This window comes from Haliotis rufescens, unplaced genomic scaffold, assembly GCF_023055435.1.
Source record: "Haliotis rufescens isolate VD_foot unplaced genomic scaffold, xgHalRufe1.0.p SCAF_1, whole genome shotgun sequence".
NCBI lineage: Eukaryota > Metazoa > Mollusca > Gastropoda > Lepetellida > Haliotidae > Haliotis > Haliotis rufescens.
In genome coordinates this window covers 63,640,295-63,659,831 of record NW_025963779.1, presented here as the reverse complement: position 1 = coordinate 63,659,831, position 19,537 = coordinate 63,640,295, and the positions used below count along the sequence as shown (strand labels likewise).

The 19,537-nt window shown below is 38.0% G+C and overlaps 1 protein-coding gene across 1 annotated transcript; it reads right to left on the bottom strand.

Annotated features, from left to right (window-relative positions):
* Window positions 1–1,325: 1,325 nt before the first annotated feature.
* Window positions 1,326–16,949, bottom strand: LOC124142423 (probable methyltransferase-like protein 24). The gene is made up of 6 exons (XM_046510885.2): window positions 16,727–16,949; window positions 10,954–11,038; window positions 9,606–9,722; window positions 8,861–8,932; window positions 5,745–5,916; window positions 1,326–2,848 (listed from the first exon to the last, which is right to left on the bottom strand). The coding sequence occupies exons 1-6, from the start codon at window positions 16,857–16,859 to the stop codon at window positions 2,555–2,557; spliced, it is 873 nt and encodes a 290-aa protein (XP_046366841.2). The 5' UTR covers window positions 16,860–16,949; the 3' UTR covers window positions 1,326–2,554.
* Between the last annotated feature and the right edge of the window lie 2,588 nt (window positions 16,950–19,537).

Genomic DNA, 19,537 nt, shown 5'->3' with positions numbered 1-19,537 from the left:
CCTTTTCTCCCTATGATTAATGCGTCACTAGCAGTTCATGAACTCAGGAGAAGGAAAGGAACGGACAGACATTTGATGACACATCTGTCACTTTAAAATTGCTTTTGATAGCCCAGACCAAGTCGGTCCGAACTCCAGACAAACACTTCTGTTAGAGACTATGTTGAGAATGTAGGGTGAAAGCGCTTCACTTTTAGCACCGTGTTTTCTTTAACTACCGCAATCCGAGACACTATAAAGTCGTATATAGGTAGATATAACACGATTCTATAGATGTAAATTATTTTTAGTAACTTTAGAAGTTTTAACAGTTATTAACACATGATTTAAACAATATTTATTTTCCAAAAGAGGAATGTGATTGGTGAACAGGTTAAACCTATTTAAATACATCTCCCTACAAAGTACATTTAACAATTAATAAGAGTACACTGTACATAAAATAATAAATTTAGATTAATTGTACCTACTGTTGCAAATACATGTATTATGATGCGAATATACAAGTCACACACAAATAGACACATAGATTTGAGATTTGAGATCTGCCTAGCTATGCGGGTCTCGTTTTATTATTCTGCAATCCATTTTTTGTATTACCCGCTGGCCCCGCCCGGCGCGACTTTTAGGGGTGATTCAGGGTGTTCAGAGTGAGCTACCTTGGGGTTGCTGAAGGGAAATAAAGCAAGAAGAAAGGTTAGCAAGGGATGTAAGAAAGACTTAGAAATGTGGAAACTATTTCCTTCTAACTGGAATGGCGTATCCTTCTTCCTTGATCGTCATACTACCAGTCAAGCCCACCTACAGTTGTACACTGACTCATCAGCAGCAGGGTTCGGGTGTATCTACGGAACACGATGGTTTGCTGAAACTTGGCCCTCTGATCTCCCTTTAACTCACACCACAGGCCTGTCTATGTCATTCCTTGAATTGTACACCATTGTGGTAGCAGCCATCTTATGGGAGCTTGAATGGACGTGCAAACGCAATCTATTTCATTGTGACAAACTTTCCACAGTTGACATTATACAGAAAGGACTTTCCAAATGTACTAAGATTATGAAACTCACGCGTAGACTAACCTGGTGTGCTGCTACACATAACTTCGTTATACTTGCCCAACACCTACCTGGAGCGAATAAGTGTATTGCACACACTCTCTCTCGGTTGCAGGTCGACAGATTCAGGAAGCTGGCACCGCATGCAGACAAGGAACGACATCCCTGTCCACGAATCAAGCAAGTACTCTGGGACTAAGTCTTAATACGTTGTGGTAGGCAGCAGTTAGCCATCGGACAAGAGCTACATACACAACAGGACGTTTATTCAGTTACTGACCATGTTTTAGTTATTCATACCAGCTGAAAAGGTCCTACCTCAATTAAATGGAGAGAAGGGGGGACATTCAGTCAGTATTAACATTCATTCTCCTGGGCCTCAAAACATTCTCCCCCCACCCCCCCAAAAAAAGAAGAAGAAAGAAATCTTTAAGTACCCGGCGTGTTACTTAGCCCCAGGGTCAGCGACAATCAGTCCTCCTTCCGGCACGTATAGGCTATCTCCGTTTTTTAACATCCATAAATCTTCAAGCCACAGTTACTTTCCGTGCACCATGCTGGCTTTCAACTTAGTGTTTGCACAGGTCTCCACCGTGTGTATATTTTCATTACCATGCTCTCTGAGGCTATCTTACCACAGTCCACAGGTTCAGCGTAACTACCACGTGTCAAGCAAGCACCGCAATTAATATGGCCCATTAACATTATGCTTTATCACTAACATATTAATCTATCAAACAATACTACCCACAGTGCCTTGGGTAATTGACCCACAATGCATTTCGACTAGCACTTCTTTTATTCCTAATAAAGAAGTTGACATCCATATATTCTCTTCCTTATGTGAATCTCTTCTAGATGCCTTTCAAAGACCTAACATTATGATAGATAAGAAGAAATGGGCATACTCGTATCTGCACATGTCCGCTGCTGTATGCTTGGTGAAATAAAACTCGAATATCGTGTTCAGCTTAGCGACACGTTACCAGCAATTTGACGTTGCCTCATAAATAGATTTCCGAATGGTGCCAGCCCAAGTCAAAGCCTCCTCCGACTCCCGGCCAATGGACATCAGGGAGTTTGTCAACAAGGCAAAGCTAGGTATGTGATAAGGGTCTTACAGATTTAACAGATAATAATGTACACGTTTCATTTTGATGAAATTGTATCTCAAAAGTACAAATATCTCTAAAAAGATTTCAATGCGATTGCTATTCAACATAGCTGTGTCATTTATTAAGTTCTGAATATATAGTCAGTTTATGGGGTGAGGCGACATTGGTTTTAACGTCGCGTCCAAGATCATTGCACTTATATAACGACGTGCATGCACGTGTGTGTGTGTGTGTTGGGGGGGGTATTATTTGATATTATTTCATCAAATGTACTCTATAACAGGAACGTTTGAACTAATACTCCTGATAGCGAATTCAGTAAGCTGTAGCTAAAACATATGCATATGAGAAAGGGATGTGACATTCAAATACAGTACAGTGTTACATGCCTTTATATAATGTATTAACGTAGTTGACATCTGCCTGGAAACGGAACGTCTTTTCTGCATAATTTCTATTGTGAAAATCGGCTCTAAATGTTCGTAATCCTTGCTTCTTCATGGCCATGACACCTGTATAAATGCCAACGTATTCCGATCTGCTTGGATATGTTGGAAACAGATGCCACTCAACAGCAAACTGTTTGACTTTGGAGAACATTACAGATGCCGCCATGTCCTTCACTGCCGGCCATTCACTTGTTTCAATGTCAATTTTCAGAACATCAAGGTGTCTCTGAAATGGATAACATATAAGGTCAACGTTAGAGACTAATCAGTCTCGATTATCTACCGAAGCAGATTTCACTGAAAGGCAAAATCGTGGTGAAAAATATAAATTTATTAATGCATCATTGCAAGCAGTGATGACACCAGGTGTTTACTAAAAAAATAAGCAGAAGACGTTCATATCACAATGTTATCATATTTGGGGCATACTTTAATTCAGTGTTCTGTATCACTGATTGTTGAAGCTCACCTTCCGTCACGTAGACGTGAAATGTGTATTAACGTCGTGGTCAAGGTTATTGCACTTATATAGCGACGCATGTGTGTGAACATGTACGTGTTGCGCCCTTATACTCTTGCTTGAGTGTGCTATAATGCCGGTTATATAGTGCTAGCCCACTGAGATACATGCCGCAGTTTAACATGAAAATCCCTTGACGTGAATCTAACCTGCAACCTTACATATCGTGTTAAATTTTTGTAACCCACTGTTTTCCCACTGAGCTACCAGGAGGTGATGAGAAGTTGTTCAGTTTAGCATGTCATGACTCCAGCTAATCCATGTTGCACGTGTCTTTTCCCTCTCGCACGCTTTGAGCGAATTCCTTTCATACCGCGACACACGGTATTGTTTCACTATAAGGTATGTCAATGTTTTCTTATGTTTCTGGTATTTCTTGCATTTAGACGGTTCATAAATTGGATAAGACACGCCTCCTTGGTTTTGGTAGAAAATGTAAAACCCTGAGCCCGGGAAAAGCCCTCGGTCTTTTCCCCCGCTCGCGGTTTTACATTTTCTACCAAAACCTCGGTAGCGTGTTTTAGCCTATACGTCTTACATCATGCCTGCATCTCCATATCTGACGGCACGACATTAGAATTGTATAACTGATATATGACATTTAAGCAAGAAGTAGGCTCCCTTCTTGCTGGTCTGTTTCTTATGTATATGAATAGAAATGTTTGCTCAAATTGGCCAAATGAAAACAAGCAAATTTGTCCAAAACACCAATTCCCTTCCACTGATTTACCCACCTGAACTAGCAATAAAAGAGAGAAGTGAAACACCCACATCCGTTTCATATTAACACCTATGCGTAAACATTCAAAGTGACACAAACCTCTCCACAAGACTGTATTATAAGAGATAACTTCATCTTTTTAATCGTCAACTTTCCTTTATGCCGAGTAATATTTGATCAGCTCCAGTCTTGATGTCTACATGTCCATGTCTTTGTTAAAAAGGATCCGTTAATATAAAATTTGACATTTCCAGTATTGCCAAAGAAATCCCTTATCCTATCTCGCCCTTCTTAGGGATTAGACATATTCCCTGAAACGGTGATAATGATTTATATATATTATCCATGTATTCCCTGAAACGGTGATAATGTTTTATATATATTATCCATGTATTCCCTGAAACGGTGATAATGTTTTATATATATTGTACATGTACATGTATTCCCTGAAACGGTGATAATGTTTTTTATATATTGTACATGTACATGTATTCCCTGAAACGGTGATAATGTTTTTTATATATTGTACATGTACATGTATTCCCTGAAACGGTGATAATGTTTTTTATATATAGTACATGTACATGTATTCCCTGAAACGGTGATATTGTTTTATGTATATTGTACATGTACATGTATTCCCTGAAACGGTGATAATGTTTTTTATATATTGTACATGTACATGTATTCCCTGAAACGGTGATAATGTTTTATGTATATTGTACATCTACATGTATTCCCTGAAACGGTGATAATGTTTTATATATATTGTACATGTACATGTATTCCCTGAAACGGTGATAATGTTTTATATATATTGTACATGTACATGTACATGTATTCCCTGAAACGGTGATAATGTTTTATGTATATTGTACATGTACATGTATTCCCTGAAACGGTGATGATGTTTTATATATATATTGTACATGTACATGTATTCCCTGAAACGGTGATAATGTTTTATGTATATTGTACATGTACATGTATTCCCTGAAACGGTGATAATGTTTTATATATATTGTACATCTACATGTATTCCCTGAAACGGTGATAATGTTTTATGTATATTGTACATGTACATGTATTCCCTGAAACGGTGATAATGTTTTATGTATATTGTACATCTACATGTATTCCCTGAAACGGTAATAATGTTTTATGTATATTGTACATGTACATGTATTCCCTGAAACGGTGATAATGTTTTATATATATTGTACATGTACATGTATTCCCTGGAACGGTGATACTATTTCATATATATTGTACATGTACATGTATTCCCTGAAACGGTGATGATGTTTTATATATATATTGTACATCTACATGTATTCCCTGAAACGGTGATAGTGTTTTATATATATATTGTACATGTACATGTATTCCCTGAAACGGTGATAGTGTTATATATCTATTTTGTACATGTACATGTATTCCCTGAAATAAAATTTCAATTTAAAATGTAAAAAATAAGATTTGGTAACAGACTGCTGACATTTAAAGGGTTTGTTTGTAAATTAGATACACTTTTGCTCACGAAAGTAATACTATTAAAAATGAAATTTTAATAACAACATATGTTGGTGTATGTATTCACGTCAATATTCTACAGATGGGTATCTGCCAATAATACCCTGTACATACCCTGTCTTGTTTTAGATATCAAATCAACAAACATTCTCCATCTTCCTAACAGTCTACCTAAAAATACTCTGAAATGTGAGCAAACCATTTCCATTACTCACATTTATCAGCCTCAATCTGCATATATTCCTGGCACCTACATGCATTTCCTCTTCCTAAATTACAGTTATCTTCCCTAGACCATTAAAGTCTATTATTTTAAAAATGACAATTGGAGTTTTTACGTGTACGTACATTTGTATGTCCAAGCATCTCCATGATAGTCTTGAGGCGTCTGATCTTCCATGTGGTTGTCTCTTTGACGTATATGTCCTTAGTAGGAACATACGTGTCCCTGTCATTCCCCGAGAGGCCCAGGTCATGGAAGTGGACGTTGTTGCTTCTGTTGAAGGACTTCTTTCCAATACTAAACAAATACTTGATAAGCCTTATGTGCTAATCGTTAAGACAACATGTCCGGAGAGAGAAGTCAGATAGTCAGCACGTTAAATTAGCAACATTGTTTAAATATGTGATAATTGAACATGCGATCATATCATGAGATACACCGACAGTAAAGACGTTAGAAGATGCTTCTCTTGGTTGTTCTTAGGTGTTGTTAGTTGCTGTGAATATATTCCCAATTTTGAATTAGGATTTATTGATTTCCGAGGGCTGGCTGAAAAGTTCTAAGCCTAACTGTGAAAGACCCGTACCAAGTCGATGGTTTTCATTTATTTCTCCACATAGTCTCCTTCCAGGTTTACACACTTTTGCCAGCGATGCTGCAAGGCCTGGATGCCGGTCAAGTAGAAATCTTCTTCAGCCACCCTTAAAAAGTCATTCACAGCGGAAATGACGTCATCATTGCCAGGAAAATGGCGACCGGCTAGTTCCTTTTTCATTTTGAGAAACAGGTGGAAGTCTGGCGGGGGCAAATCGGGTGAATAAGGGGGGTAGTGAATGAGTTCGAAGCCACAATCAAGTATCGCTGACATGGCAACCACCGATTTGTGAACAGGAGCATTGTCTTGGTGGAACAGGACTCCTTTAATGAGCATTCACCGTCGCTTAGCTTTGATAGCTTCACGCAACTGTCTCAGCAGGCCAGCATAATATCTTCGATTGATAGTCTGGCCTTTCAAGATAGTCAATCAGCAGAATACCCTTGAAATCCCAAAAGACTGAAGCCATCACCTTTCCAGCCAAAGGAACCGACTTGGCTTTTGGGGGGGGGGGGGGGGGGGGGGGGGGTGATTCCGGATGCTTCCATTGTTTAGACTGAATTTTGGTTTCTGGTTGAAAGTGATGAATCCAGGTCTCATCCATGGCTACAAATCGGGCCAAAAAATCATCGGGATCTGCTTCAAAACGGCATAAATTGTCACTGGACGTCAGGAATCTGACACGTTTCTGATCCGCTGTCAAGACCTTTGGCACCCATCTTGCAGAAACTTTTGTCATTCCCAACTCGTTGGTGATAATGTGCTCAACCCTCTCACGAGAGATACCCACAACGCTGGCAATAAGTCGAGTGGTCAATCGTCGATCAGCCATCACCATGTCATGCACCCGGATAATGTTTTCCGGAATGGTTGCTGTTGAAGGCCTTCCTGGACGCGGGTCATCGTCAAGGCTCTCTCTGCCACGCTTGACTTCCGCAGCCCACTTCTTTACAGTTGAAAAGGAAGGGGCATCATCCCCTAAAGTGGAGACCATGTCAGCATGTATCTGTGTTGGAGTTCAGTATCTTTCAGTTGCAGGTACTTGATGACTGCCATATAGCCAGTTTTGTCTATTTCTGGTGATTTCAATGGGTTGGTTCACAAGATGGTCTGGTACAAAGACAATAATAACACTACAGTTGCAGTTCTCATGTCTATGATTCATTAAATGATTGTACTCGTTGGTGGCAAAAGTTTGTTTCAATCCGATTGAGATATCCCACTTAGGCTTAGAACTTTTCAGCCAGTCCTCGTAGTACACCAGTGAATTTATTATTATAGTTAGGTTAGACCATGTAGCACTCAAATAATCTAACAAGATAGTGTGTGTTAAAAGAGAACTAAATATAATAAAATAGCGTTTAGACATTTATAAGTTCAGCAAAATTAAAGTTACAAATAATCGGGCTCGTGGAAGCAAAGTAATTCTTGTGCACCTGTTGTCAATTTTATATGTTCTTTCATTTTTTCAATCAAAGTGTATGTAAATGAATGTATCTTAAACTAATTAATGTGTGTTCACTTCATATGACTCAAACTTTCCTTGATGGAAATTAATGTTTAAACAATGTACTTATTGAGCGAGGTAATTATACTATTCCCGCAAAACCCGTGAGCGCACGTAACACTTGTTGTTTATTCAGTTGCTGGTTTATTGCTAAATTCTCAGTATTGTTTAGTTCTATTTATGTATACATTGTACCCATTCCACGACATGCCGCTCGGCATATGACTTTTGGTAATTAACGATAGGTTAGATATAAAAGATGTGGCCATGTTATGCAACCAGCAGATTCACATTATATATTAAAAGTTGTCATCTGCCAGGTTGAATTAAAATAAAGTCTACATAAATATCAAAGATCATGTAAGATTATTTTAGTAATTGGTAACACATGTAGTAGGTGTCTTACTGAAGAGTTATCTTATATATTTACAATACATTGTCCTCAATTGACTTGTGTTTTATTTTTAACCAAATGTAAAGTGTCTTCGCTTCATTGTTTAAAAATGAAATTTTCGTTCAATTTGTATGATACATTGCCAGTAAGATTTTTGCTGTAAATGTGTATTCATAATTCTCTGAATATATTAATTTTCTTATGTTTTATTATGGTATTTAAAGACTGATTAGATACACTGAATAAGGACTGTCCACTAATAGATGTTTTTCTTGGTTGTTTTAAGGTGTGCGGTCCCAACCTAAATCCCCGACAATGTATTAGGTATAAGAATCAGCCTAGACCACACATAAACCTTTTAAAGGTTAATATAGGTCATAAGGTTTATTGTAGGTTCATAATGTTGAAACAGAGGAACCGAGACCACGTTCAAGGATAATGTTTTACTATGTCTTCAACTTCTTCAACAAGTTTTTGATTAGACTTCCCTAACCTTCCCTTCCACGTTCAATAAGTCAAACTAATATGGATTTTAACATTTGTACTTATTCTAGAATGTGAAGTGCATGCAGTAAGTCTCGCGATCGTTGACCAAATTTCAATCATTTCGAAATGAAATTCAAGTCGTTGGAAAACGATGTTGATATATATTTGCATCCAAATCACTCATTCTGCAGATAATGCAACATACAACCGCTTATTCGATGTAAAAGGGTTTCCCTGCGTATTATTCAATTATTCTTACCTTGGGTCAAAAGAATGAACTTCACAGCCAATAGCTCCCATTGCATCATCAAACGACCAGTCAGTCCAAATCCTATAATGATTTATAATACACATCAATTACCATGTTAATACATAAGCTTATTTGATGGCGTAGCAATGATACTGTAGTTTGGTGTGGTGTGTGTGGACTAATGTCGGTTTTATAGTGTTCGCCCACCGAGATAACATGACGCAGTTTAACATTGATACACCACCCAGACAACAGCATACCTCTCCGAGCCGAGCAGTCATTGATCATCCCCTTAATGTCGAGCACCAGGCAGGTAACACCTAATACCATCCTATGTCTTTAGGTATGACACAGCCGGTGATCGAACCACCGTGCATGGAAATGTTAAGGCACATATTTGCATATTAATCAAGGATATATGGACCGAGGATACAGATGCAAAACAAATACAATAGCCTAACCAAAGCGTGATTCGGCGAACAAGTAGCACTCGCCAAATACATTGTACTTGAGTGAGTAAGTGAGTTTGATTTAACGCCGCTTTTATCAATAGTCCAGCAATATCAGGGCGGGGGACACCAGAAAGGGGCTTCACATATTGTACCCATGTTGGGAATCGAACCCGGGTCTTCGGCGTGACGAGCGATCGCTTTAACAAATGGGCTACCCGACGGCCCCCATTACACTTATGGTTTATGTTGTTTCTTTATCTTGTTTCGTAAAAGATTAAAATGTATCTCTTCCTTCTACTGACCCAAAGGAATAGACAAGACATGGCGGCTTGACCTCAAAAGTTGTGTCGTTACATATGTACCAGTTGCCCCTCTTCTCAATCTTACTGCACGTGTACTCCGGGGGTTTCTCCCAGTCCCTGTGTAAAGCAGAAAATATGCTAATTATTGTTCCCACACATTTCAGTAACATAGTAATGCCTCCACGCACATCAGTAACATAGGAATGCCTCCACGCACATCAGTAACATAGTAATGCCTCCACGCACATCAGTAACATAGTAATGCCTGCACGCAGATCAGTTACATAGTAATGCCTCCAAGCACCTCAGTAACATAGATATGCCTCCACACGCATCAATTACATAGTAATGTCTCCACGCACTTCAGTGACATTATAATGCCTCCACGCACATCAGTAACATAGCAATGCCTCCACGAACATCAGTAACATAGTAATGCCTCCATGCACATCAGCAACATAGTAATGCCTCCACACGCATCAATTACATTATAATGTCTCCACACACATCAGTGACATAGTAATGCCTCCATGCACATCAGTAACATAGTAATGCCTCCACGAACATCAGTTACATAGTTATGCCTCCATGCACATCAGTAACAAAGTAATGCCTCCACGCAAACCAGTTACATAGTAATGCCTCCACCCACATCGGTTAGATAGTAATGTCTCCATGCACATCAGTAACATAATAATGCCTCCACACGCATCAATTACATAGTAATGTCTCCACGAACATCAGTTACATAGTAATGCCTCCATGCACATCAGTAACATAATAATGCCTCAACGCACATCAGTAACATAGTAATGCCTCCATGCACATCAGTAACATAGTAAAGCCTCCACAATGTTTCTCCTTCAACTGACGATTCCGCACTTAACGAATAGGTCCAACGACTCGTATTAGTGGAGCAAGTAATCATAAGTGGGCGAGTTAATACTTAACGTCACATTGATCATAATACAACAACATGGCACGGAGAACGAATATACAGTATGCACAGCAAGGCACGAAAGTGAAATATATCTTGAAAATATATAAATAAATCGCAATTGATTCCGAGATATTTCATTGGCAAACGAAATATTTATTTGTTTTCGTTTGTTTTCATTTTCGGCCTCTAAACACTCTAAAGGGATGCTATCTTTTAACTTCGTCGTGGCTTAGTAAGGATGGAATTTAACATGATATATCAACCGACATTGGTGTTCATCAAATGAATTAGAAGCACCAATTACCTGTTAACATTCTCAATTCAGAAGTTCACGAATTTGCAGTCCTTCCACAGAGGACTATACGACTATAGGTTCAGGTGCAACGAAATATTTCGCCCTTTACCTACCACTTCAAGATGGAAGAAGCCTGCCACCACTCCGTAATCTTTAAAAATTCCTTGTCATCATTAGGGTGCATCTGATTGTCTTTCGCTGGAATAGATGTTACTAAATATGCTTACTTTAAATAGTATATACTCCAAAACAAAGTCCCTTCATTTTAACATCAAAATTATGAAAACCTTGATGAAACACATTTCTAATCAATGCAAATAAATGCTCGTTTACAGGGGATGTTTTTGTAAGGATATCATCAACAATAAGTACGAATGTATACTTTTCACATTTTGCATATAAACAACTGATAAACAAACCAAAGAATCAAAAACATAAAAGCCGTCCATGTAGTTATCGTCGGTGTACTAACAATATTTATGAGTTACTGTCCCTTGTTCATATTTTGTACGTCACTGATCATATGTACTGATGTACAGTGTTAATTCCGCCGTCGTGCCTCTTACATTCCGCCAATTCCGCATCCTATATCCTTAGCTTTACATTATTGCTTTATTTCTAATGCAGATAACCCTTTCCATAATCATAAGAACTCTCTGCTAAAAGTCGTAGTGCGATTTCGACTATATCAAAAGCATGTTTCAATGAGTCACTACGAAATAATGACAATGCAGGATGTCCGCGAAATGAATAGCGTATTCTGTACCACTGGTGGAACCCGTCACAAACACATGCAAAGACAAGTCAAATGTTCACATGACATTTTAAATAGGTAAATATGGTAAATGATCATGAGATAAAAGGCATTCTGGAAACACTCTCTTTATGCAGTAGCCTCAGTGGTGTTTTGGAAACAGTTGTGTTATTTCGGTTTTGATGACATGAATAAAAGATGACAAGAATGTACCGAACACTTTAATTTAAATGGCAACAATGGCTTACTGTTAATGCGACAACCATACAGTACATGTATGATCTGATACTGTCATATCCTCCGCACTGTGTCAAAATGTTTGATAGATAGCGCTTTAAATGTGTTAAAATACTATCAATAACACAGTACATCCAATCATTTGCTAAAGTCAGAAGATACAAATTCAATTATTGAGAGCTATTAGAAGCAAATGACAGTTTGTGTTCGTGAGGTTTAGTGTGAACATTTATTTATTTTAATCAACACCCTTGATATGTGGCTTCCTGTGCATGTGAAGGTCTGTGTTAGAATTGGTCTTCACCAACCCATGGCTGTCGGTAGAGGAGACCAACGGGATCGGGTGGTCAGTCTCGCCCACTTGATTGATGCATGTCGTCGTATCCCAAATGCGTAGATTGATGCTCAGGATGATGTTAATCAATGGATTACCTGGTCCAGACTGGATTATTTACAAATAGCCATCGCATAGATGAAATATTGCAGAGTTCGGTGTTAAACAAACAAAACCAAATGTAATATGGCATTATCGATTGTTGTAAGTTCATGTGTAGTGATTGTCAGTGGCGACAACTGATTGAAACTTAAGTAAAATGTCACATGCGGCCGTGGCCACATGTCACCTGAGGTAAACGGATTTGTATAAACTTGAATATGACAGATTTCATCGTTCGAGCGGCACAATGGTAATTCAAGGCCTTTCACGGCCTGACTTGCGTCTTACCTAATTGGCAAGTGCGGATGGGATACCTATCTGAAAAAACAGTATCCCAACCAGTTTCCAACACGTTTCGGGATTCAAGAACGGACATAGGCCTGCTACAAGACATTTGACAGTGACTCATGTCGGGATATTAGTGAGTGCGCTGACATGTTATGTATGTGTTTGTATGGTAATAAATTACGTACGTACATGTATAGAATATTTAAAGATGTCTATAGGTGTGAAAGTTATGAAAGTTTGCATATGACTCGCGCTTGACGCTCTGCCTTCTCCAAAGTTAGATCAGGTATCAGGCTTCTTTTACACTAATATATTTATGCTATATAAACAGTGATATATTTTAAGTCTCTCGTAAACCTTAACGGGTGGCTCACTTGTATGTACTGTTATATGTGTTTGTTCAAATATTTTTGTGAGGTGAGACTCAAATAAACAATCTGTCTGTCTGTCTATTATAGAGCTTGATACCTTGTGCTGCTGCCACTCAAACGCCTTCTGTCATTTTAAACTTTCAAAAACGTGTGTGTTTCAAAATCTGTCCACTGAAAAATCCAAGAGGTTATGCCCATTATGTCTTTCTGCCTTAGAAAATAAAATTCATCTTACTTTTGTATCTCCTTGTTAATGTGATCTAAGAAACATGTTTATACCAGAACGCTATCTGTCAAGCTACCCTGTGCCTGATTATATTTATCTTCTTTCTACAAAAAAACCATAAGAAAAACATCTGTCCAAGCGCGAAAAAACAGTAGTTCGGGTGTTTCCAGTAATAATCAAATTAAGCAATTGTTTGTTTGTAAACAAGATGCAAAACGTAGACCGATATCATATAATATTGTATATTTCATGAATGTTTTTCTGTTGCCAGTTTACGTTGGGTAGTTGGTTTGTTGTTTTACGCCGCACTCAGTAATATTCCAGCTTTACCAGTTTATGTATACCTATTATAAACGATACAGTGTTCGGTTACGTTCTTGTGAATAAACGTCCTTAATTCTACTCAGCAAACACGCTGTGTGACACTATCTACTGAATGAATAATGTTTTATGTTCGACACTGCTTTAACCACTAGGCTACCCGACCGCCCCCGTTGAACATGGATACCACATTCAGATGCATTATACGGACTAGTACTTGTTTTATCCTCTTAATGCCGAGTGTCTGGCAGGGTAACATCAAGTACTATTTTTTAACGTCCTTTGGTATGACGAACACATGTGATTGAACCACCGACCTGCCATTCTGTGGGTAGTTCTCTAAGCTTTATCTGCCATACCACGTGCACTTAGACAGCCTGTATTGCATTGATAGAGATGAATTAATGTTGTTTATCAACGTTGATATGCAATGTTTTCTCAGTCAACAACAGGAGGAAATATCAAATCGACACCAGGTATCCTAGCACCACAACGCAACGGACACAATGTTCACTTTACAAACAATCATTATCGGGCTGATAAACTGGCTCAGTAAGACTTGGTGAATACGTCAATGGTTCAAATTTAAACGTATGGACAATTTCACAACTGTCAATCGCTTTCCCCCCAACGGTGTTCATTACGATTTTGGCATTAAGTACATTATAGTGCCACTGGTCTTGTCAACAACATATAATAAGCACATGCTCCGGGTACTTCATAATTGAATGGGCAAGGTTAAGCAAGTGAAGATGAACTGAGAAAATCAACAATGTCAGTTACATGTATATTTTTGAAAATTAAGCGGCTGAAAGAAATCAAATTTATAATAAATTTAACAAACACATGATAACTGACAAACTATTTATTAGAATTACATTATACCATAGCATATGCATACAAGACTAGTTTCTTAGGCGTCAGGGGGTTCTCATGTTAATACTAACTACCACTATAACTATAACAATGAAACCTGTGGTTGAGCATCAACCTTAACCAGCACAAATTACATGCCCAAGCATCGGGAGCAACTGCCCGCATAAATGAATGCGCTCAAGCAGTTTGTGTTATTATAAACCCAGTCAATTTCATTGACAATCATAACCTTTCTCGCGAGTGCAGGCCTTCTTCAAAACGTTCATGTTTTGAATGTAGGCACTTCAACTAGATATACTTTAATCGCCTCGTTTATTCGTAGCTGGTGATAAAAGAGCAAATATACTCCCGTATCGTTTAAAAGAAAACACATTAAATATTTGGGTTCACTGCAATATATAATCATTGAAATTTCGTATTTCACATATGTTGTTTTCCCATTTATAACCTCTGCAGATGACTATGATACAGTATTGCTGACAACAATAGTCTATGATTAATGAATATTGTTTGTGTTACTATTTCCACGGAGGGACTGCGCTGTATATGTATTTGCACCTTATATTTTCCTTGTATGTTCAATATTAACAATAGTACTCTGCTGTGTCGATTTGTATATTGAAAGTTGGACAACATTCGTCAAATCCATTTGACCTTTTTGTGTCAATAAAATATGTTTAAAAAAGAAAACAAAAACCAAGGTAATCATACTAGGCTGATAATTATACACATGAACAACATTCATAGGTCAGTCTGACCCCAATTAAGAATAATATCACATATGTCAAATTAATACAGTATGCTTATTGCAAATATGATCAAAACTAATCTAAAATAGAATCATTCTTATTGTAACAATACACTACAGGTATCTTCCGTGAATACATAATATGGTCGTGTGCGGCACAAGATTATTACCTGTAAAGAACGTCTGAGTAAATTATTCACACGGAAAGCGTGGTAAGGAAGAAATCCAGAAACCGACAGGGGTCAAGTATAACAGCCTTATAAATAATCTAGATAACATCCAGACTGATAAAGCTCGATATAACGTATGAATTCCCTGAACAAGAGCGATCAATGTCATCTATTATTTAGTCATGAAAATCAATATGTCCAATTTCATTTGCCTTTATTAAAGGGGAAAGCTGCACCCATAGTGTTGTTAAACCGCGCAAATGCAGTTTTCGATAAATAATTAATTGTTCACTTAACAACTGCAAATGGAATCATGCCTTGTGACGAAGTCGATTTTGTTATCAGTTTGCAAACTTTTAATCATCAAGCTGAACACCCTCCATCGATTTTGTGAAAATAATATCGCAGCTGAAGAGATGTATGTAGGCTGTTACCTCAGTACATCATAGCGTCAATACTTTCACTGTTAGAAGCATATTTTCCATTTTGTCTGTGCCAGCCATTTCAATATTGTTTCGCAAAACCAAGCGTATAAGCCTCTCGAATTCTGCGAGAAAGGTTAAGTAACCACTAGATCATATTTTAACTGATCATGACATAGCTAAAACATATATTTCGGCTACATCACCCTGGTTTGACGGATACGTTTACAAAGACAAATAATGTGAGAGCAAATTAACTTTACTATTGCAAAACAGAAAACAATAACATGTTACTTCTGTATTATACCTAGACAATAACTAAAACTATATCACTACACCACTTTCTGATACTTATAAAAAATAAAAGTCACATAACGCTTTTTTCTAGTCGTAAGATCCACATGGTATCTTGTATACTTTCCTTACCGGGACAGCTAAAAGTGTAAATACCGCCCGGCTTAACCTAAAGTTGCTATTAATTACGTTACAATCTAAAGGAAATAGGCAAAGTAAGTCAAATAATACCGTTAGAAAGTGAAACTACATATAAATCTAAGCATTCTTAAACCTTGTATTTGGATTAATTTCATGTCTTTACATCTTAGAGTTATACAATAATATACTCGAATGTCCAACTGAGTCTCAGTGACACTGCACCCGCGAAGAAGGGTAACCACGTCAATAGATTGCGCAAATTTACACTTGGTGTATCCAGATAGCAAGGTATCCTTGTAGCACAGGCTCCTAACAAGACAAATGTGAGGTGTAACATATTTTAACCATATAGCAACTATAAGAACTACATTTCCGGTATTCCAGACATAACATAATTATCTGTTTTTAACTTAACGATTATATAAATACTGATATCGTACAGCCAATATTATCTGGTAAACGGGAAAAAATTGCTTTTATAACGGTCACACTGACCTCAAATGTCGCTCGCGTGTTATCTTCTGATAGAAGTTAGCCTTGTTTCTGTTATCGTGATTTCTTGATGTCCACAATTGCATGTATGATGTGGATATGTTTGTTACCTTTACTTGAAATCATCTGCATGATGGTATTTCCTGTTTCTCCAATCCTATCCTGAGCACTATATAGAATTACGGCAGCAAGCAAGGCGCCACCAACAAGGACTATGACCACAGTCTTCGTTCCGACGGCCATAATGATTGTACCTGCGTGAGCCTGTTACAGCCTGCAGCTTCAGTGTGCTTGTTGCGCAGTGTACTCAACGCTTCCCTGGTGTCCCACTGACTCACTTATTAACGCAGCTAGTCGTTATATACTATTTACAAAGGTAGGAATATCGATGATCGGCAATATATTGGATATTATATGCACGTGTTCAATTTCTGTAATCCGTGGATAATTCCTGTGAATTATTTGACAAATCATGAGGTTGCGTCAGATGAACGTTCTGTTTACCCAATTAGCGGCGAGTTTTCTAAATTCTCGATACACGTAAACGAAGCATTCAGATAAGCATATCTGATTTCTGTATCTCAAAAAACGAATACATTTAGGGAGTTTCGAAACAAGCAAATAAAGCCGAGTTATTATATTGTTGTGGATAATTGATACACCCTGCCGTTTGGTTCAAAAGGTTTATATGCTTCATAAATAAAAATAAGGGGGACCGTTTAAATGCAGAAAATTATCGTGTGATAAGGTTTATAAGTTGTGCAGGATTTTTTTTTTCTGCACAAATAAATCCCACAAAAGCGATTTAAGATGTATACTAGTAGTTTATTTATCATATAAATGATCAACAGATTGTAATCGATTGTTCAAAATTGACATATATCATTGTAATTGGCTCAGATTCCATATGGCACACAGAGAACGTTAATATTTCAAGGTGAAGGTCATCTGTTCTCAATATCTTGAATGGCCACCATTAGAGGTAACTGGCTTGCATCATCGTCCCATGGAACGGATCAGAAAGCGAATTGTGGCCTGGGTGCTTGTAGTGCTGACCACCCGATCCCGTTAGCCGCCACTTGCGGCAAGCATGGGTTTCACGGGTATCATACTGTTATCCGGTTACTTACTGGATAGCAAGCTGTAATCGTACGCAACCTTAAATTAAGAAGGGAGAATTCCACGAGTCAGTGATCAGTCATGTTCCAGTATTTTTTTTTATCTTCCGTGATGTTGGTGATTTTCATAAATCCATTATGTATGAAATTGAAATTATTCTAGTATATAGGTATGATACTACATGTAGATGTACATTTTGTAAATGACAGTTGTGGAATTCACGTGTACGTACATTTGTATGTCCAAGCATCTCTATGATGGTCTTGAGGCGTCTGATCTTTCATGTTGTTGTCTCTTTGACGTATATGTCCTTAGTAGGACCATACGTGTCACTGTCATTCCCCGAGAGGCCCAGGTCGTGGAAGTGGACCTTGTTGCTTCTGTTGAAGGACTTCTTTCCAATTTGTTGTAGTATGCGCATATATCCTAACGGGGAAAAAGTAGCTTTGCTTCATATACAAAGTTTAATAAAAATACAAATATTCTAAAATATAACCCCTAGTTAAACATTTCGTCACAAAAACAAATTGTTTTTTCGGCCACACTGTAAGTTCGAACCAAAAAAACGCAAATGATGAACATAAAATTTAAAATATCCATTTACGTTGGTACACCAAGTAGTTACATGTAGCAATCCTTGGTTCAGTGTTCAGTCCAAGTTTTGTAAGCCACATCCTGGTCTCAGATCACATGATCAATTAATGTAGGACATGTTTACACTGGGGCAGGGACCTCTTTGGACCAAGACACAGGAGTGTAACGGTTTCCATTTATATGTGCTCAGACACACACCAAGAAATGATTTAAACCATGTTACGAAGTTTATTGAGATCACATATACCTCCGTTAGTACAGTTAGCAATATCGGACATTCGGTTGCGTCTTATATATATAGTTCCAACAGTAAAGTTGGAAGAACTTGTCCCCCAATCCCGTTCACTCCTTGTGAATAAATATGTTTAAATCAACAGTAAAGTTATAATGTCAGTACATTTTTTAAATAGGAGATATTGCTTTGCCTAACGTAGCAGTTATCGTGATTAGGATGGACTAATTGCGTCATGTAGCCACTTTTCCATTATGTCCACTGAACATTGTCTTTGTTATTGTTGGTAAATTTTGTGTTACCATGCCTAAAACTTGGTTTATACCTTTACTATAATAACTGTAATCAGTACACATCAACGACGTGTATCTTCGGCTTATGTAACGCACTCCTACATTCTGCGTATGATCGATCATGCACTGTATATGCAAAACATCTGTGATTTTCGTTTGTATACAAGAGGTTTCGTGTGCAAATTGATCAAAGAAAAGCGACAAAACCCTTTCACTATTCACAAGAATTCTCACCGGTCGCACCCGTCATAAACACATTCAAAGGCATGTCAACTGTTTACCTGAAAGAAAAACACGGAAACATATTATGGTATAGATCCATGCATTGGTGAAAATGGAGAATTTATGAAAAGTGATACCAGCATTTTCTTAAGAATAAAAGTGGGTATGTGATGTATCAGCATGGACATATTTGCCTTCACAGCAGCTCTTATTTGGATATTGCATAGTAGTGATGCTTGCCGTAAAAGGCGACTATGCTTGTCGTAAGAGGCGAATAACTGGATCATCTGGTCAGACCCGCTGACTTGGTAGATGCATGTCATCGTATCCCAAATGCATGGATCGATGCTCATGATACCAATCACTGGTTTGTCTGGTCCAGACTCGATTATTTACAGACATCCGTCATATAGCTGGAACATTGCTGAGCGCGGCGTTGAGGGAACACCTCGCTGTGCCCT

Excerpts from the sequence above, each read along its gene's own strand:
- LOC124142423 (XM_046510885.2), bottom strand. The coding sequence starts at position 16,859 with ATGGCCGTCGGAACGAAGACTGTGGTCATAGTCCTTGTTGGTGGCGCC. Across the intron at positions 11,039-16,726 it reads GCAGATGATTTCAAGTAAAG|CGAAAGACAATCAGATGCAC; the intron begins GTAACAAACATA and ends CATCTATTCCAG. Across the intron at positions 2,849-5,744 it reads AGATGCTTGGACATACAAAT|AGACACCTTGATGTTCTGAA; the intron begins GTACGTACACGT and ends TATCCATTTCAG.